The sequence below is a fragment of the Rhincodon typus genome, chromosome 5 (genome assembly GCF_021869965.1).
Source record: "Rhincodon typus isolate 14 chromosome 5, sRhiTyp1.1, whole genome shotgun sequence".
In the NCBI taxonomy this organism is placed as follows: Eukaryota; Metazoa; Chordata; class Chondrichthyes; order Orectolobiformes; family Rhincodontidae; genus Rhincodon; species Rhincodon typus.
In genome coordinates, this window is record NC_063336.1 from 94677908 (window position 1) to 94699870 (window position 21963).

The 21963-nt window shown below is 37.3% G+C and overlaps 2 protein-coding genes across 2 annotated transcripts in view; one reads left to right on the forward strand and one right to left on the reverse strand.

The window, feature by feature from the left end:
- LOC109931991 (angiopoietin-2) overlaps positions 1-3391 on the forward strand; it is a 70297-nt gene extending 66906 nt beyond the window's left edge. The window contains exon 8 of the mRNA XM_048596593.1: positions 393-3391. Within this exon, the coding sequence (XP_048452550.1) occupies positions 393-553 (161 nt within the window). The 3' untranslated portion in view covers positions 554-3391. The remainder of the gene's footprint in view (positions 1-392) is intronic.
- The window catches only part of mcph1 (microcephalin 1), a 265997-nt gene that overhangs the window by 151060 nt on the left and 92974 nt on the right, over positions 1-21963 (reverse strand). The window contains exon 11 of the mRNA XM_048597101.1: positions 13348-13425. Within this exon, the coding sequence (XP_048453058.1) occupies positions 13348-13425 (78 nt within the window). The remainder of the gene's footprint in view (positions 1-13347; positions 13426-21963) is intronic.

Here is a 21963-nt window from a genome sequence, read left to right on the forward strand (position 1 = left end):
CATAATTTTGTAGACCTCTATCAGGTCTCCTCTCAGTCACTATCTTTCCAGTGAAAATGATCTTAGTCTTTTTAACCCTCCCTCATAGCCAATGCCCTCGAGACCGTGCAACATGCTGGTGAACCTTCTCTGCACTCTCTCCAAAGCTTCTGGTAACGTAGCGACCAAAACTGCTCACAATACTTTAAATGCAGCCTAAAAAGGATTTTATATAGCTGCAACATGTTTTGCCAACTCTTGTACTCCATGCCCCACCCAATGAAGGCAAGTATGTCATTGGCCTTCTTAATCACTGTCTTAATCAGTGTGCCACAGAGAAAAGTGTGTCTGTTGCAGCTTCTGTAGTCAACTCCCATTTGATGTTTTGCACTGTGTTTTCTTCCCCCTCACAGGATGGTGGTTTGATGCGTGTGGCCCATCTAACCTGAATGGATTATACTACTCAGCCGGTCAGAATACAAATAGATTCAATGGAATTAAATGGTATTACTGGAAAGGGTCAGGATACTCTCTCAAAGCTACAACGATGATGATCAGACCTGCAGATTTCTGATTATGATCCTTGTACATAGTTTTTGTCAGTTGTATAAAGATATTTCTTTAAGCAAATCTGTAAAAACATAATTCCTACTATATTTAAAATGTCAACTAATATGTACACCAAGCATTAATATTTTACATTGTTTGTTTGAAAGTCAAGAAACCAGGTCCCAATGAAAAAAGGAAGGTAAACTTGCCTGTGAATTGCTTTGCATATATGTTTTATTGTAGCCAATTCCACTTTATGGAGAAGCATTTTTAACTAATAGAGATAACACTGGGAATACTAAAATGACAACTGAAATTGAATCCCTGCAAGAGAGGTTTATTCGCATCTTGGTGGCACTACCAAATATAGTCATGTAGGAAACTAATTATCTTACAGTTCAGATGGTATATTCATGAATAATGAATACTTGAGTATCATGTCCATGCCCTCATTTCAATAGATTTCTGTTGTTCTTCAAAGGACAGAATGATCTCAAATAAACAAAAACTGGAATTATGAAAGATCAAAAGTACAATTTAAAGAACCACATTTTTAAGACTGAAAGCATCTTTTATTTCCAAGTAATTTTCTTGCCCATCAGTGACCTTTCATTGAATCTTGCAAACTTCCCCCCCGCCCGACAGACCGCAAAGTATATTGCACCAAATTGACTTTGTTTGAATTTTTTTTTCCATTATCCAACAGAAGCATATATTTCTGCTTTGTTCTAGAAACTTTAATTCCAAGTACAATTATAATATAGTCACCCATTAGAAGAGAAAATTTATTGATGATGCTGTCCCTTTGCAGTGCAGTTTTAATTAGTTAGGTAATGTATTTATCGACTTGCTTTGCATTACTTTGAGTTCTTTAATTTAAAAAGAGCAGAGATCAATGAAACACAAGGAATTGTCATGCTTGTAAGTAGTGGCAGATTAGAGACAGGTGGTTAGGATGCCAAGATATTTAAATGATATCTGAACTTGATGAAAGAACATTTTTCCTACTAATTTCTTTAATGGGTGTTGAACGAAGATACTCCCAAATTAGTAAAAAAGACTTCCGAGTAATTGAGACGTCAAAATCATAAATGTTCCTTTTTTTAAATCAATATGAATTTATCATATTGACTTCCATGATCGAACAGTGTCCTGTGACCAAACCAACTTAGTAGCAAATACCTGTTCTTCAGATATTATTGAAGAAATCTTCCACAATAACTATCGACAGTAATTTTGATCATTGCTTTTTCAGTTTTATCCAGGGAGATAGATATTTGAACTACATGGGAATCATAAATTATGGGGAGAAACAGGAAAGTGGTCAAGATCAAATCATCCACGTTCTTACTAAATGGTGTAACATGCTTGTGGGGCCATAAGACCTATTTCTGCTCCTATTCCTTGTTATGTCCACACAAAAGTTACAGTCCTGTTCAATGTCTAATCAAAATAATTCTGGTTTGGTTCATCAAAGGCTTGTTTTTTTTTAAAATGAAATATAAACATAAATATTACATTGTATTTTGTTTCAATAAGAGAAATAGAATTTCTTAAACAAGGTATTCAAGGCATCTTTCACAAAAAAACATGCATATATCTCAGTATACTAAACATGATATAGTTGAATAGGCACCAATGCTCACGCAGGGATCAGTAAAATAACATTGTCAATGCAAGCACCTAAAGGATCACAAAAACCCATGGGTCAACAGAATTAATTTAAAACCTTGAGTAGATGTGAATAAGATATATGAGATTTCATGTGCCTTATAGAATTCATCACCTGTCAAAATGTCAAAATAGATCTCTGACTGATCAAACCAGAACAAGGAGACACAATCTTAAAATTAAAGTTAAACTTTAATTTAACAAATGAAAGCAGGATGCAGATCTGCTTGAAAGGGAAAAAAAAATAACACACACACTTAAGGCAATATATTTTAAAAGTATAACATGACATTTGTATGATCCTCTTTTCTTTGAGCTTCATATTGCTCTCAACAATACTTCAACCTGCTCATATACAGTTTGTTCCTCAAAAAATTATGATTGAATACTTTGAATTAAAACTTCTTTTACAAGTATGTTGTGTCATTAATGCTGCTTAATTCACATCATATTATTAAATGATTTTGGTACAAGATATGTGAAGATGAATAGAAGAATAAAAAATTTGAGTCGGCCATTCAGCTCCTCAAGGCCCGTCCTAGTTGTTCTAGGATTCTGGTTGATCGTTGTTGTTCTGCACCAGGCCTCATCCTTTTTGTGCCAACTCATCATACTCAATATTTCAAAAATCCATTTCCCTCTTTTTAAATACTCTGTTATCTGGCCTCCACAACTCTCTGGGTAAATCATACCAGAAATTCTCTCCCCTCTGGAGAAGAAATTTCTTTGCATTTCAGTTTTAATGTGCTCTCAGTGTTCTCTCATTCTGAAACAATGTTCCCTGTAACTATCCCCTTGCAGATTCCTCATGCCTTCATCAAAACATGCAGCTGCACCTATTTTTGTATCAGCAACAATTGAATTGTTACACGCTGCTCCATTCTCCATGTAAATAATGTAGGCAGTAAATAATTGAGGTCCTGAGGACTGATCCTTCTGACTCTTTGAGTTAAGTCTTACCAATCTGAAAAAGACCGACTCTCTTTTCTGTGTGTTAAGTAAACCTCGCTCCATGCGAATACATTACCCTCAATACTGTGAGCTCCTAACTTTTGCAAAAATAACGATACGTGACACCATATCAAAAATCCTCTGGAAATCCAAACCTACCCATTCCCCTTTATTGACTCTGCTTGTTATATCCTCAAAAAATTTCTGGCAAATTTGTCAGACATGATTTCCCTTTCATAAAATCATGTTGACACTGTTTGATTGCATTAAGCTTTTCTAAATGTCTTGCTATTTTTTACTGTAACTATTGACTGTAAAATATTCCCAATGATGGATGTTAGGCTAACTGGTCTATAGTTTTGTGTGCTGTCTCCATCCCTTCTTGGGAGGGGTGCCTCATGAGTGATTTTCCAATTTACTTGAACCCACTCAGAATCCAATGAGTTCTGGAATATTTCGAACAGCACTATGTCTGCAGCCACTTCTTTCTAATCCTTGAATACAAGCCTGGCGACTTGTCTATCTTTAGTCCCATTTTTTTTTTCAAATAATTTGTCCTTTTGATAGAAACTGCTTGTAGAAGATTAGTCTGCTCAGATACAAACAAAATTTGGATGATAAGCTTAGATGGTCAAAGCACCTGTTTGTAAACAGGAGAACCTGAGTCCAAATCCCAGTCTTGCCTACACCTCACTTTAAAGACCCCTCATTTAAACTTCCCTTGTATGCCATGTTGTTGATCCAACCAGTGATCTGGTGATGTATAATGAGGCAGAATCTTTTAAAAGACACCTGAGGATTGGTTGTAATTTTAGAGCCCTCTTGTAAAGGTAGAGTCCCTACCCGTAGAGCAGGAGGCCTGGGTTCAAGACACAACTGCTCTAGAGGCATATAATAACATCCCTGAACAGGTAGATTAGAAAAATAGGTTAAATGAGAAGCAAACAACTTGTAATTGTCCTGCTGAGCATTTAACTCTAAAGAAAATTAACTTCTGAAAACACAATATTAAGAATTATTAAAATCCTGGTGACAGTACTTGTCAAAGGCAGATATTACCTGAGTCACATTTAATCAAAACTTTCCGGATTTAAAAAAATTTTGCAGTTACATGAAAAAGCATGAAGAAATCTGATCACATTAGGTTCTGGAAAACTTTGATCTTTTCACATATAGGAACATCAATATGTCAGACGAAATTGCAATTAAAGTATGGCTCCACAAGCAGAAAGACAGACACAAAAATAAATAATCTTATGGTTCAGCAGTATCATTTTTGTAATGACAAAAACTGTATGGCAAAGCACTTACTCAGAGTAGAACAGTATGGCAAGTAATTTGTTTTATAGTTAATATTTGAGTTGCACAGAAGTACATCATGTAGAAAGGTAGTAAAATAGATTGAGGCATATTGTTCCACTCCTTTTTATAGCCTCAAAGATCACTTTTTGAATATATTCACTGTATAAGTCAACTTCCTTTTCAGCCATGACATGTTAGACACTGACTCATTTGAAATCTGCTTTTGGGGTAATTTTTCTCAAGGCTTAAAATGCTAACTCACGTGCCAACATCTACAATAACACGGTGTAGAACTGGATGAACACAGCAGGCCAAGCAGCATCAGAGGAGTAGGAAAGCTGACGTTTTGGGTCGAGACGTCTTGACCCGAAACGTCAGCTTTCCTGCTTCTCTGATGCTGCTTCGCCTGCTATGTTCATCCAGCTCTACATTGCGTTATCTCAGATTCTCCAGCATCGGCAGTTCCTACTATCTCTGCCAACATCTACAGCAATCTTCACTCAAACCCCCTTCTGGTTCCCAATAGTGGGATAATAGATTATTTCATTTTAATACATGGAAATCAAATATAACCTGCACAATCCTCCTTATTCTTGAAAGTCATCATTCACATAAAACATGATACGTATTTTCATTAGGAACCACTTTAAATAAAACTTATGTCTTAACAACCAATTCATATTTTCCTTATTCCAGTGTATGAAAGAGACTACACTAATCTCTGCCTCAGTGCTTTGCCTGAAAGGAGATATAACTCCACTGTGTAAGATAAAACACTGTGTAAGATAAAAATTCAAGAAACATAACCAGTGACAGTTTCACATCACGTTAGCTAATGAGGAAATGAAGGCTAAGTTAGGAGGGAAGAGTTGCAAGGTTGGACCAAATATATCAATCTCTCTCAATCAATGGGGAGCTTGGCAGTTCTTATGCTTCTGTATTATTCTTTGGATTCAACACCAGCTTCCCAATTTGACCATATAATCTAGGTTGAAACTTCAGTGGAATACCAAGGAAGTGCTGCATTGTCAGAGCGCTATCTTTTAGTAAGCTATTAAATCAATCATAAAATCCTAGTGATTTGCTTAACATGCAACCCTCAAACAACATTTCTAAACCATCAAATTAACGAGATATCCATCTAATTTGCTGTTTGTGTAATCTTGCTATGTACAAGTTAGCTGTTGGATTCACCTATATAAAACAGCAGTGATAGCCCTTCAAATATAAATTATTGCACCTGCAACATTTTGGGATATCCTGGAGAATTGAAAGGCATTATATAAATATTATTTCTTTAATCGTTTGACTTTTCTCTGTAAAGATTTTCTATTTTTCATAATCTCATTACATCTCAAAATACTTTACACTGAAGGACATTTGACATATAGTCACTTAGCATGTAGGGAACACAGCAGTAAGCCCACACAAATGATAATGATAATAATACTTTGTAGTGACAGTGATTAAACAATAATTACACACCTGAAAGCTTCCCTGCTCCTCTTCAAAAAAGCCCAGTGGGAACATCTCCGTCCGATTGCACCTCTGACAAAGTAATATTCCATTCGTACCATACTACCAGTCTACAAATTACACCCCCTCTTCTTTCAAGAAAGAAGAAGTGGGGTGGTCATTTCACGATGAAAGATGAGGAATTGTGAAGGCGAAAAGAGGTGTGTTCAGGTACACAATTCTATAAACAGTAGCACATAGGCACAAACAGCAATTAATAAAGGTCAACATTGCAATAGCTGTATCTCAAAATGCTTGGGATACAAAAGAGGGAGAAAGTCATGCTTCAGATGTACAGAACTTTGATCAGACCCATCTGAAACAGTGTGTTCAGTTTTAGGTTCAGAGCCTCAGGAAAAATATATTAACCTTGAATGGAGGACAGTGCAGATTCTTTGGAATTATAACAATGGATTAAAGTGTTAAAGTATGCAGATAGTCTACCTAAACTTGGGGGGTGTATTTCCTTGAGGCTAGAAGTGTGATCTGTATAAAGTGTTTGAATTGAGTCAATGCTGAGAAATTATTTCCTGTGGCAAGTCAAACTCAAACATTCACAAGTGAAAGCAGGATGCAGTTTATCCATACAAAGGGAGCAAAAAATCTAGAATTTGATTTCTGAAAGGACTGTAGATGCTACATCAGTTGAAATATTTCAAGATTTTATGTCAACTTTTTTCAGTATTGCTGTATACATGGTTGGATACTATAACGTAATGTGTGATTTATATGAATCCAAATATCATTTGTTTTGGAATTTTGAAGTGTGGCATATGAAGTGTCTGTGTGGCTGAATGGAATGAATGATAAATTTGTAAGTTTTTTTTAAGCTATAGTGATTTCTTTAAAAACACAGTATTTGAGAGAGATTTCTTGAAAAATAATGGGGTTTATTTACATTGGGTTTTTTTTTGCTAGTGAATAACCTAAATGGAAGTGCATTAGGTTCATCTTAAAAGATCAGGGATTGATTTTTTTAAAATTGGAAAAACACTCAGCATGGGAAAAGGCTTTTGAGTTTCAGTTTGGGACACTTTTTCATAAGTCTTGGCTGAAAGTGGATGCATAAAACAGTTGCTCCTGAGTAATGAAGCTAGTTTAGGAGTGTTATGAAAACATTTACCTCAGTGTAAGGAGTTTAATTTAAAGGTTTGAGACCCGAAGTGCTTGGTAAACCTTTGAAGAGGTTATTTTAAGATAAAAGTCTAAGCTCAGTTGCATGAAGGCTCCTGGAAGAGGCTATCAAATTCTCACAACCAGGGACTGAAGCTAAATTGAACCTAATGTGTGATAGAGAAGGGCATCCTCCCTGGTGTGAGTACTGCAATGGGATGCTGTTGGGATTAACAGGATTGTATTTTTGCCATATGTTTTGAAATATTTAAACATGTGTTATATGTAAATAATTTGATGTATTCTATTTTATCTTAATTTCTTTTGCATAATAAACTTGTTTTATTGTTGAACCTGAATCTGCAGCACTGAGTTTGTATTTTAGTGAAAGATCACCATGTTAAAAATAAAACAAAAACACAAAATATGATCCATCAAGCCAGATTTCAGTCTGGGATCTGAATTGCCCAGTTATAACATCAGCTGGGATCATAATAATACTGTACAGTGGGTTTTATAAGCATGTGTTGTGGAGACGGTGGTGCTGAAGGGTGGGTGGGTGGTACGGTCAGTAGTATGCTTGTCATGAACAGGAAAAGGGATATGCTGTTTTATACAAACTGCCAGACTTTGGGATGCATGCATCACACTAGCACTGAAATTCATGTACTGCATTACTCGCTTGAGGGAGAGGAAGAGCGTCCTTTTGTCTTGACAGCATTCTTTTAGTTGTGTACCATTATCGCACTGCTACTGAACAGTAGCAATATGAAACAGCCAGATTCATCTGCAGCTTAAATATTTGAGATAATTCATCCTTCCAGCATTTAAGGTAACATTTTTCAGGCCTTCAAAAGTAGCAGCTCAGCCTGTTCATGACTTAGTAGTGAGAAATGATCTGCAGGATTTCTCTAATGCACTTTATTTCAGCATTGCATTTGCATGGTGAACAAATGAATTGGGCCCTAATTATGAGACTGTTGGTAAGGCTAATCTTTTGACGTAAAATTGTAGGAATCCCAATAAGTATACTGATCAGTGAAGGTAGGTTTGCGGTAGATAGTTGGAGAGACCTGCTGGCTGATTGGTCAAGCAGGACACCAAGAAGAGCCTTGATTTCATGACTGCTGTATTTCAATGGTATTTTGAGTGCATCAATAGGCGAGTTGGACCAAAGAGTGCTTTTTGACTCCATGTAGTCTGTTAAGACATGTAAGGGAATCCTTACATTTGCTTTATTTGGATGAGGCTACATATATCATCTACATATCAGAAATATGCAATGGGTAGCTGTCATTACGTCCTGCTAAAGTCTGGAAGATACAAGATTCAATTCTTAGTCAAATGGTTGTGAGAGGAATAGCCAAAAAACAAAACACACTTGCTCCACTTAAATCTTATCAAGAATGGAAACTTGCAGGAAATCAATCATTAAAGGTAAAGGGTAAAGTTACTATAATCCTACCGGACCAAAGGGGTGCTCTTTCATTAGAGAGAGCCAACTGGTGGTGATTTAAACTGACAGTCACCATGATTTGGGGAAGGGGAGAAAGTTGAGAAGAGGTAGTGTGGGAATTGAACCCATACTGTTCGCATCACTCTGCATCGCAACTCAGCTGTCCAACCAACTAAATTAACAGATGTCCTCCAGATTCATTATTGTTATACAAACAGTCAATGCTAGAAATGCTCAGCAGGTCTGGGAGCATCTCTGGAAAGAGAAACAGAGTTAATGTTTGTGGTCTGTTTTTTAAAAAATCAGAACTGGGAAAAGTTGGGCACGTATTATTTTTTCGGCAAATCAAAAGGTGGAAGGTGAGAAGAACAAAGGGCAGAGATGAAATGACAAAATGTTTCATGTTGCATTGCCAAAGGGAGTGGCAACATGACAAGGACTAAAATGATGCATTTATTGAGGAGGTGTGAAGATTAGGTCCTGAATAGTTGCTGTCTGAAAGCAAAAGTAATGAGAAATAATAGGGAACAAAAACCAGCAACAATGAGGAAAAAACAGGGGACTGAGGTTACAATTGTTGAACTCAATGTTGAATCCAGAAAGCTTTAATGTGCCTATTCACAAAATAATATGATGGTTCCAGAAGCATTACTGGAACCTTCTTGTGCTGTTTGGTGATTTGCAGCAGAATTCTGGTAGATTTCATTTCGGCACAAAACAGGAGTACTTTTGTCAAAAATTAAATGACCCATTGTTACCTAAAGCATCTACTTCATTTATGCACAGTTAAACAATCAGTATCACCAAGTGTTTTGATCTGTATGGTCCTCAAGTGCTGGATGAAAAGATTGGAAGAAATCTTCATAACAAACCCCTATTCCCAAGTGGTGCAGCAGCACAAGGAATGTCAGAAAACCTCATTATTTTAGAGACACTGGCAGTACTCTTAAAGAACCTATGCTGACATTGAAACAAACATGGATCAAGTGTTTTCTATATGATTTGGCTAAATTGAATTCATGACATATCCTCTTGTCTTCACTGATCCCAATGATGAACCATGTTTCCTACAGGTCCTGGTTGAGATGAAGGCATTTAAAGAAGTCCCATAATGTCAGAATTGATATCATTAACAGCCTTTCATAACCACAGGGTATTCAAAAATGATTCACAATGGGATTAAAACTCTTGAGCTTTGCTAGGGCTGATCCATTTCAAAAAAATGCAAAGATCAAAAAACCCTTGCTATGTTCTGTTTCTAATCTTCCTTGGAGAACAAGACAGTGTACTTCTTTCATTTTTGCAGCATTTCTAGAGCCATTTTCTTTTTTAGAAAAGGCCACTCCCTTCATCATTCCTATCCACACATTATCCTGTTATGCAGAGATGTGTGTGTTGTAGAGGTAAAAGTGGGAAAACTGGGTTTTGTTCCCTGCTTCCTACATGATTACGATATTATTATGACAATGTTATTAGCACAAACATTTATTGCCTGGTACCATCAATGCATAGGCCAACACAGAACCAAAGGAACAATGATGGTGTATCGAAGTATATACACCAACTAATACAGGATGGTATTTTTTGTCTAATGTCAGAGCAACAAGATATTGTTACAAACAAAAACAGGATGTTGTTGTAGATTGGAGTGGGACTTCTAATGTCAGGCATTCTAACCCCATCATCACAGAAATCACAAGACATACTCAAAAAACCCCCAAGAGACTTGGTATAAACAACATGAATACCAGTATATTTTTCAAACCATCTTGCCAGCACAGGCATGAAAATGTTACAGTTTTTAAAACCATATATTTCTTAAATGCAGAGTGAAGACCTGTTAAAATGGCTGCCAAGGGATCAAGCAGCCTTGACAACTTTAACACAGACTACCATGCTTCCACAAAGTTCTGAATTGCATTATAATGGGTAGGAATCTCCCACTCAAATGCACTTGCCAAGACAGTACTCCTCTGTGAATTTTCATGCCTGCTTTCGTGTAACTGACTCCAAAACATTCAGATAACCTAGAGTCTAGGTTGCCAGGTTTCCAACATACAAAAGAAGGCTGATAAGGCCAGTTATCCACTAGAGAAGTGAAAAGACCACCATTTGCCTTCCATTGAACATAAATTGGTTTTGACCACATGACTGAAACTGGAAATACAACAATCCAGTTTCTATTCCATATAAAAGACTATTAATTACATGACTGCAACAAGTTCTCTGAAACTGAAACCCTTTTATCCCAAAAGGCAGCAGAGAACAGGGGCAGTCTGTAGAATCATCCCAACAATATAACAACTACACAGAAAGTTTGTGCCACTTTTGCCTTTTCAGAACCATGAGGCTTAAAAGTATTTTTAAAAGTCTAGCAGTCTGTTCTCAAAAACTCCGAGCTCACCTGCAAATGGACCTCCTGATACGAAAGCCATGAGCATCTGCCTATATGACCTGCTGTTCAGTCTTCATTTCAAAAGAAACCCTGCAGTTAATCTAGTTTTGACCCTAGTCGTCCAAATTTACGCAAACTACAATTCTAAAGTGGGGTGGGGCTTCCTCCTTCACTGGTTCTCAAAGACTTGTAAACTGTTAATTATTCTATCAGTTCAACACTTGTATCCTTCTTGAGTGACTGGTGTGTGACTGCCATAGTAGTTAGATTTTTAAAAGGGTGAATGCATGAATAAGTTATCCTCTTTGTGCAAATCCACAGAAATCTGATGACTTCAAATTGATCACACAATAATAGTGGCTGGGAAAGACGCACATATATCTTTAAAAAAAAACACTGATCACGAATAGAAAGGAACAGATTTGTGAGTTTATCCCTCGTCTGTCTGTAACAGAAATATAAATGGATATAGATTGATAGCTGGCTTATAAACCTCCTTAAGGCTCATTTAATCTCTAACCAGTCAGAGCTCTTTACAAAACAAACCAATATTACTGCAGTTCAAAATGCTTTGCAATTTAAAAGAAAAATTCTTACCCCTCTTATCCCTTCTTCCCATCACAGCAGATTGATACAGCACAGGCGGCCATTTGGCCCGACAGATTCTCTGGTAGCACTAATTAGTTGCACTTTCTTGCCTTCTCCTACGCACCTGTAAATGCTTTCCAAGTATTTATGCAATTCCATTTCGTACGTTATTACTCAATCTTTCAGCACTCTTTTAAGTGACATTACTTAGACCATAATTACAATTCACGTACGAGTAATGAATAAAAGGATACACTGACAGGTTAGGGTTAAAAATTGCAGGAGGTGGTTCATAGGGTGCAGGTAGAATTACAACTCAGAGCAACAGAATCCTATTTGCTTTCAGGTTATAGATTCAGAATATTACTTGAGGGATCAATTTCCTCAACACATGCTTTCGATACTGAACTCACCTTTTAACAGCACAATGGATATACAATTTGCAAAAGCAAACTGTAACAATACAACAGGCTGAGTTACGTGCTTCTACACTGCAACATTCTGACTCCAGATGCCAAAATATCTCTGGTAGCTTTGAAAACCTTTTGTTCTCAATTATTATCTGGGCCCGAACATACCTTGGCTAGCAGTTGCAGAGAAACAGTCACCACATTCATCCAACCGCTGATCGGACCAAAATTGCAGCAGTGAGTAACAACTGGAGGGTCAGCATTAAGGAGCTTGTATATGATCGAGGATCAAGCTAATATACCTGGTTCATGCTTGCAGCTTGATTACCGTTGGAAAGTAAACTTGCCAGGATTCAAGTTATGCTTTGCTGCAAGTCTCAATTTACAAAGTGAAGTGAATCTCAGTGAGCTTACTCTTGTCGTACACTACATTCGGTGTGGCAGGCACAACTGGGCAATGGGTTTCACACAGTATAAAATTAGTTGCATTCTTAAAATTGTGTCTGTTTGCTCCTATTTCAAACGAGCAGCTTCCACACACCTGCAAAGGCCATTTGTCAATATTATCATACATTTGTTTCTGTGCTGATTTGGAATTACAATAAGGTTTTGGCTTGCTTGCTGAGCTGGCTGGTTATCGTATATAACCAGCCGAGCTCCAGCTCGGCGAGCAAGCCGACAACCTCATCCACAACCTGAGCTATAAATCTTCGCAAGAATCTTGGAGTTACAATGTTTACCATGGTCCATCCGGAGAAGGTACAGGATCTGTGAAAGGTATGTTTTGAATACTAATGAAAAGTCCTGAGACTTTACAGCCCACTCACAAGATCACCAGTGAAGCTTCACTTTAGTTTAAAATAGCAGCTCATGCAAAAAAATTCAGACGTTGGCATTTTGGTATGCAAAAGCGCGAGGTGAGATAAACACACATGCTTGAGCTACAATTTACTTAAAAAAGGTGAACTCCCTGGTTGATTTTCCTCAGTAGAATGGCTTATATTACTTCGCAATCAAATTGAATTATTTAGCCAACAATTTTGTAAAACAGAAACGACACAACTGGAAATGTCCTGTTACTGTTCCTCAAGTCCCTCATGCAAGATGAATAGCTCATTTTTCAAACATTGAAAATTAACTTTGAAATGCTAGTTTGCAGAAAACATGCAAATTCATGCTAATAATCACGACTATACTATGAAGTTCAATGCAAGGTAGATTTGCATTTTGTAGTTGATTGTAGATAATGAACAACAAAGATTTTGAGCTTGGTGTAAAAAATAGCTCCTTCGATGAAGAACCAGAAAAGTCACGTGTCAACAACTGTTCAAACCTTCCTACTGTCATCATGCCCTTCATGCTCCCAATTAATATTCCTTTGTGAACAAAAGGCTACCAACAGATAATAACTAACTTACAGTCGCTGCTGGAAATTGGGCTGATAGTTCATAAGGCTCTTCAGGAACCCAAAACCCTTGCTCCAAAGACCAAAGAATCTGGAAGACAACAGAAAAATCACACATCTTAGTCAGGAAGTAGTTATCAATGCCATGATAGAAATACTACACCGCTATTAGAATTCACAGAATATGTTATGTTAAAAGGTGAAATAACCACTGAGCTATTCCAAAGGATTCACATTTTTGTCATAGCATTAAATTTTAAATAGAACTGGAGCAGTGGTTAAAAGAGAACATCAGAAAGAAGCAGTAGATAGAAGTTGCACAAAGTTCACGGCTGAAGGTATCAGCATGTGTCTATTGTAAATCAGTGTAGGAATTCATGTCACTAGACTAGTAATCCAGAAACCCAGGTTAATGGTCTGGGGATACGAGTTCGAATTTGACTGGGGTAGATGGTGAAATTTCAATTCAATAACATTAAATTCTGGAATTAAAAGCTAGAATAATGGTGACCATATAACCACTGTCAATCATCATTAATTATTCAATTTCACAATTGTCCTTTAGGGAAGGAAATTTTCCATCATTATCTGATGCAGCCTACATGTAACTCCAGATCCACAGCAAAGTGCTTGACTCTTAACTGTCCTCTAAGCAACTGAGGATTAGCAATAAATGCTGGTCTAGTTAGTGGTGCCCACATCAAATGAATGAATAAAAAATGTGCCCATTTATAAATGGATACCCTTTTGAAATTATTCAACACTAAAACTTAACACACAGCTTTCATTCCCTACCTTCTATAAATTTTCCTTCTGTTCATTACTGATAAATGTAAATATCATTACTTGATTAAGCAATTAAGGCAAGCGCTTTTGTTTTTGTCAAAGATGTAAACTGTCTACTAGGATCACCTAAAAATTTCATGTCTTCAGTGAAAAGTACAATATTCATATGCAAGTATCAAATTAAAATGAATTATAAATAATGAAGTAGTCAAACATAATTATAGAATATAGTCCAAAGATATGCAGATTAGGTGGATTAGCCATACTAAATTGCTCAAAGTGTCCAGGGATATGCAGACTAGGTAGATTAACCATGGGAAAGGCGGGGTTATGGGGATAGGCTGGGTCTGGGTGGGATGCTCTTTGAAGGGTCTGTAAAGACTCGATAGGTCGAGTGGCCTCTTTCTGTACTGTAGAGATTCTGTAATTCATCTGCTTTCCAGATATTTCAATGATACTTTAATGAACTTTATTATGGAACGTGCTTCAGCGACTCTTACAACTGGAATGTCAATACATGGCTTTTCAGTTAAATTAATGAATTTGTACTTGTGTGTTTACAACAATGTCAGAAAATGGAACATCTGAAATGTCATACAAATCAAACATCAGATGTTGCACAATTAAGGCACATCTGTTCACAGATTCACATACTCAGGTACTGAAATAGATTGCTCTGCTGGAGAGTGATGAATTGATAACAAGATAAAAAGGATGAAGTTGAATAAGATTCCTTTTTTTATTATGAAAGGTTGCATTCACTTGAAAGGGTGCACAATCAAATTAAGAGACATGAATCTCCATTTTACTGGTCTGGACTAAGAATTCAGGAGAGGGAAAATTGCAAATGTGCATTTATATAATAGCTGTTGCATTGTCGATGTCACCAGGTGCTTCACACCAATAAATGACTTCAATCATATGGTTATCATTCTGTGAAAACACAAATATCTGCACATGTGCAGGAAGATCTCTTGAAAGAGTTGAGAGAAAAATGGTCAGGACACTTGGAAAACTCTCTGCTCTCTTTAAAATAGTGCTAGGAGATAGTTTACATTTACTTAAATTGATAGATGAGACTTCAGTTATTTCCAACAATGTAGTGACTCTGTGTCAGATTAAATTATGATGTGAGGGAGCCAGTGTTGGACTGGGATGGACAAGGTCAGAGGTCACGCGGCAACAAGTATAGTCCAACAGGTTAATTTGAAATTACAAGCTTTTGGAGCACTTTGAAAACTTGTGTTTTCATATAAACTTGTTGGACTATAACAAGGTGTTGTATGACTTCTGAAAATAAATTATGTAATAATAACCTGAGGAAGAAAATGTATTCGAATGTATATCATGGTGTCAATATGACCAAAACTTCCAGAACGTAAAATAATTCCATTGAAGTATTTGTTTTAAAAATACACATTAGCAAATGTACTAACCTGATTTTTAAATTCCCTTCTACTACCTTATTGCAAGGTCAATGTTGCTGTACACAATTCTTAGCTAAGGAGTAAGTTATCCTCAACTCGTATCAATCAGAGCTAACTGATCACAATGAGGAGGCACATAATCTTGCTGGGGTCTTAAGGTACAAAAAGTTTAATCTCTTTGTGATGCTTTGAATAGACCAAGAGAAAGATTATAGGAACACAATTTTATCCTTTTTAATGTTCTTTGAAGACTTAATATTTACAAAGGATTCAGATTGAGGGTAAAGATGCTGTTTTGACTGATGGTCTAGAGCATGTTTGCTTTCTGATTGGTGTGGAAAGATGATGTACAGCAAGTAGGGGCAGTGAGCAACCAGTGACAGGAGAGGCCAGGGCAATCGCAGGTAACAAGTATTGTGGTGACATCTTCAGAGATAACATCCAATTCGAGTTGATAAGTCACTAAGCGAAGAAGTTGCTTCAGGTGATGTCTTATCAAATTTTTCATTCCTACAGGTGGGATTCACCTGGTTTCTTCTCGATACATCCAATCACGGCACTACCAATTTCAAGAACTCAAAGATGGCCTGGAGAAGGTAGAACCTGTATAAGATCAAGGGGTTGAACTTTCATGAGATTAGGACAAACATCTTTCAGGGAGATTTGTGACTGCTGCTGGGAAGAGTTTAAACTAGATTAGCAGGGCGATGGGAACCTAACATGGAGCTCAGATTGAAAAGAAGCAAAATGAATAAAAGGAAATAGAAAAGTAATAAGCATAAGTTGCAGATAAAGTGAGGCAAACATCAATCACAATCAAAAGTAAGAATAACGTTAAAAGGGTACAATTAAAGGTACTCTGTCTGAATGCATAAAGCATTCTCAAAAAAGGATGAAGATTTGAAAGCATAACTTGAACTGAAGGGGTGTGATCTAATTGCCATTACACAGATGTAACTACAGGGTGACTAAAATCGGGAACCAAATATCCAAGGATGTTCCACACAAGTAATAACCACTCCCACAATTGTTTGCAGTCCCTTGCTCTTTCTTAGTTCCAGCAAACTGACCCCTCATTTTAATCCTTTGATTTAAGATCTTTTTTTCTAATGTACAAATCTTGTGCTATCCCACCTCCTTTTACTTTGTGTTATTCACCACTATTCTGTGAAACACTATTCTACTATTACTATGTTCAATTGTTTCAAAAGAAAAAAAAAGAAGCTCCCCTATGCTCCAGTGGCACAGCTATGAAGGTGAATAAGCTTAGTTCAAAAAATGTGCAGTAGCAAAATTACAGAAACTCTGACAGAATCTACAAAATGCCAGGGCAGCTTATTTGAGTGCTTTTGTTGGCAGCTATCAATATATTATCTGCCCCGCACTTCATGTGAACCAAGCAAACATGAGAGATAATGGAGCAGACTAAACTAAGCAATCGCTAAATGAATATATCCATAATGCCAACCTTAAGGAAAATAAAAAGTTTCAATTTCCACTTCTAACTAGGACTTCCATGTGTATTCTGACATTACGGAACATTACTACGAAAGTTAAACAACCTAAAGACTCGCTTTGGCCAAGAGTTGGAGAGATTGCTTTGTTTCATTAAAAACAAATAACTTGCCAACACGTGAATAAACAGGAACTCGAACAATGCATAAATTGTAATGTCAAGCCCCATTTGTTACAGTATCTCACATTTATGTTTAGTCTGCTTTTGTGTTTAAAATCCAATTAAAAGAAAGCAAGAAATGCTTAAATGGGCCTGATTTTACAGTGTCAGCGCTGGCGCTTGCCATTGCCATTGAATAAATCCTCTCATATGCCCACTGTGATTCCTGTGGCAGGAAAGTTGGCTGCTTTGAAAAAGGATTACCTCCTGGTATGGTTTGCAGCAAGGACCAGTAGCACAGCGTTGTTGTAGGTAAAATAGGCAGGCAGTTGTGGGCATGGCTTATATAATTATACCGCACAAACTGGAAGAAAAAGACTGCTGCAGCAAAAACGCATTAAAAATCACATTTTAGTCAAAATAAACTTGACAAAAAAAATCAAAATAAGTATTTCTAGAAATTACAATAATTTGATAAGATATGTCATTTTCAAAATTAATGCTTATGAAGCAAGATAAATCATTCTGAAGAGACATGGATTAATTCTCCTGAAGAGTCATACGTTTTTCTTCTTAACAAAATTCAGATTTTTAGAAGGTTCCTTGTTAAGAATATTAAAAAAAATCAAGGTTAACTTTTGAAGTGGTATGAGCCTTGTTCGGTATTCCCAAATTGAGATAAAATTTACTTCTGAATTAGTGAGGAATTACTCACATTCACATTAGTTTCAAACTCAGGCATGGATTTTCCTACCTCTGATCATGTTGGAACAGAAGTTGGAAGGTGAAGGGAAAACGTAAAATTAGCATATGGGATGTGGTTCTGCAATTGTTTTTCAACAAATTTATGAATGAGCACGTTTTAAGCTGTTAAGTAGGTTCTATTGTTACTAGAAGGTTCATTGGTTCTGTACAGAGTGAACACTAGCTAAATGGCATGGAAAGGCCACAAGTTAGTGTAGAGGGCATGAGGGACCATTAGGAGAGGCTGGGATCTGGCTTGGCATGAAGGCAACATGGGTGGATAGAGGGCTGAAAATATAGGCAAACAACAGGACCTAAGTTCCAGCAAATCAAGGTCGGTTTCTTAAGCAGCCCGCCTTTGCATTTGACTGACCTCATAGATTTCTCTGATCTACACTCAGCAGGAGAGTCAAATTGACCCTGCATCCTACCGCTAGAGCAAAATTTGGGGCACTTCCTACTGAGACAGATATGTTGAATGCTTCCTGACTCTAGCTACTTAGAACGAAAACTCAGCCACTGGTGTTTGAAATACTGAATCCTCAGTAACACCTTTAGAAGGCCCACTGAATTTTTTGGAGCAGCACACTATCACTTGCACTCTGGTTAGTGTATGTCTGCGTTTGTGCATCTGTATGCATGGTATGTTGGTGTACGTTGTGTGTTTGTTGGTGCGGGGGGGTGCTCCTGAACATTCATGTCAAGAAGAACATTTGCTAATGCTGGCATTACAAATCTGACCTATTGCTAATATGCTTCACTTTTTAAGCTTCATTCTTTTATCTTGAATTTTGAGCTTGGACGATACCAGATAGTTATTTTTTCAAATCCTTTTTGCATTAAAATAAAGTATCTTGCTAACTTACTCCCGCAGAACCTACAGAAATAATTTCAACATTCTGTTTTCTGGGTCTGTAACAGTCCCAGTGCCTGTCAAACTGATTTGATAACTTCCCCAACTAATGGGAAAATTGCTATCGTCTTAACAGACCATAGGGCTACCAGTGCCAGTATTGGTGAACTGAAACCTATTGCACCCACATCAATCTTTAAGCATGAAACTCCTGTCTTTATTTACTTTTTTATTTGATTTATTATTGTCACATGTATCTAGGAATGCCGTACAGGCAGGTCATACCATCCAAAGTGCATTAGAGTAATAGAACAGAGTGAAGAATACAATATTATGGCAGAGAAGGTGCACAGAGAGTGAGATCAATATTAAAATTTTAGATTTGAGAGATCCATTCAGAAGTTGAATAACAGTGGGAAAGAAGCTGTTCTTGAATCTATTCTTACATGTATAGAAACTTTTATACTTTCTACACAATGGAAGAGGGTGGAAGAGAGCGGATCTTTGATTATGTTGGTTGCTCTTCTGAGGCAGCGGGAGGTATAGATAGAGTCAGTGGATGGAAGGCTGATTTGTGTGATGGACTGGACTATGTTCATGACTCTGTTGTTTCTTGTGCATATGCCAAATGTCAAACTGCCCAAAGTTAGGTAATAATCTCGAATGACAATAACTGGATCCCGGCCTTCCCACTCTTGGTTCATTTCCAGTCCCAAGGAGATGTCCTTAACCCTGGCACTGGGTATAGAATCATAGAATCCCTACAGTGTGGAAACAGGCCCTTCGGCTCAACAAGTCCACACTGACCCCTGGAGCATCCCACCCAGACCCATCCCGCTATAACCCACCTAATCTACAGACCCCTGAACACTACGGGCAATTTAGCTTAGGATCTTTGGACTGTGGGAGGAAACCGGAGTACCCAGAGGAAACCCACGCAGGCATGGGGAGAATGTGCAAACTCCACACAGACAGTCGCCAGAGGCTGGAATTGAACCCGGGTCCCTGGCGCTGTGAGGCAGCAGTGCTAACCACTGAGCCACCGTGCCACCCGTATATTCAAGACTGCGGAGAACAGTATCTACTGACTTAATTATACTGTCATTTATTACTACATTCATAATTACTTCCTGCCACTTTAAAGGTTCCCTGTACCAAATTGCCATGGTCAGTTAGCACAGTTCTCAAAAGTCTCTATTGTTATCCACACAGTTTATAAGATCCTCATATCTGTTGGACAATGGCAGAATCTGACATCTTGGGCCTCTGTACATTCCTCAGTCACATACAAGAGTAACATGGAACACAGAATTGTAGAGTGCATTAAGAATCCTTTCTTAGAGCAGTACACTGCAGTACCTATGTGTGAACAGGCTATTTTAGGCTTATTAATGTGTAATAAGGTTGGATTGAAAAGAGATTTCTTAGCTGAAGATCCTTTCATGAGTAGCAATCACAACATAGCAGAATTTTAAATTCAGTTTGAAGGAAAAAAAATACTCTGCTCTCAAACCCATGTTCTCAACTTAAAGAAGGGCAATTATAGAGGTATGAAGAAAGAGTTGTCTAGAATGGTCTGAGAATATAGGTGAAGGGAAAGGTTAGTAGATGACCATAAGCACAAATTTAAGCAGATATTTTATAATGCTTAGCTAAAAAGAACTTGATGAGATGGATCAACTACCTGTGATTGAGAAAGTCAAATCATGGAAAGCATCCATTGAAAAAATAAGGCATACAAAGTGGCAAAAACTAGTGGTAGACCACAGATTGATGAGATTTTTTTAAAAAAAAATGACTAAAATGCTAATGAAAAAGGAGTAAATTGACCATGAAAGTAAATTGGCAAAGAATGTAAAAACAACAGCAAGAGTTTCCACAGGTATATAAAAGAAAGAGTTGCGAAAGTAAATGTGGGTCCCTTGGAGGATGTCACTAAGGAACTGATAACAGTAAAATTGCTAATAATTCAAACCAATATCTTGTATTGGTCTTCACAGTGGAAGTTATGATAAACATCCCATAAGTAATATATAACATGATGCTAATAGGAAAGAAAATGCCTTGTAACAGTCTCTATCATGAGGGCAGAAGTATTGGACAAAATAATGGGACTGAAGGCAGACAAATTGCCAGGACATGATGGCCTGTATTGAAGAGCTTTCAAGAAAGTGACTGCAGATACAGTGCAGATAATGGTTAAAATATTCCAGAAAACACTGGATTCCTGAAGGTTCCAGCAGATTGGAAAACTGCTAATAATGAGATACCACTGTTCAAGAAGGCAGAGAGTCAGAAATCAGGAAACTCTAGGCCAGTTCAACTAACACCTGTCATTGTGAAAATGCTAGAGTTAATTGAGGAAGAAATAGGTATTTAGAAAAACAACATAATCAAATTGATTCAACATGGCTTTGTACAAGAGAAATACGTTTAACAAATTTGCTTCAGTTCTTTGCGGATCTAACATGCAGAGTTGATAAAGGGATCTGGTAAATATAGCACATTTAGGTTCCAGAAGTCATTTGATAAGGTGCCACAGAAAAGGCTATTACAGAAGGTTGAGGTCAAGGCACTGGGGGCAATTTATTGGCATGGACTGAGGATGGATTAATACAGAGAAGACAGAGAATTGGAAAGATGTAATTAATGGGTGCCATAAGGAATAGTCCTTTGGCCTCAATAACTTACTGTCTCTATTAACGACTTGAAGGAAGGGGGCAGATTTGGTGCAACCAGATTTGTTCATTATACAAAAATAGCAGGAAGTGCATGTTGGGATAAAAGCAATAATAATCTGCAAGAGGATATGGATAAATTGAGGGAGTGGGCAAAATATTACCAACTCAAGTTTAATGTGGAAAAGTGTGAGGTCGTGCAATTTGGTAAGAAGAATCAAAAGGCAGTCTATAATTTAAATGGAGGAAGGCTCTGAAAAAGTGCAGCAGAGAGGGATTTGGGTGCTCTTGTTCATGAAACACAATTAAGTAGCATGCAGGGTGGCACATACTTGAGAAGGCAAATGGACTTTTAGCTTTCAAAGCTGGTGGGTTTGAGTTTAAAAATAGGGAAGACTTGTTACGCTGTGTCGGATTTTGGTGAGGCTGCATCTGAAGTAGTATGCGCAATTTTGATCTCCTTATTTAAGGATATACTGACACTGAAGGCAGTTCAAAGTAGATTCACTAGGCTGAATCCTGGGAG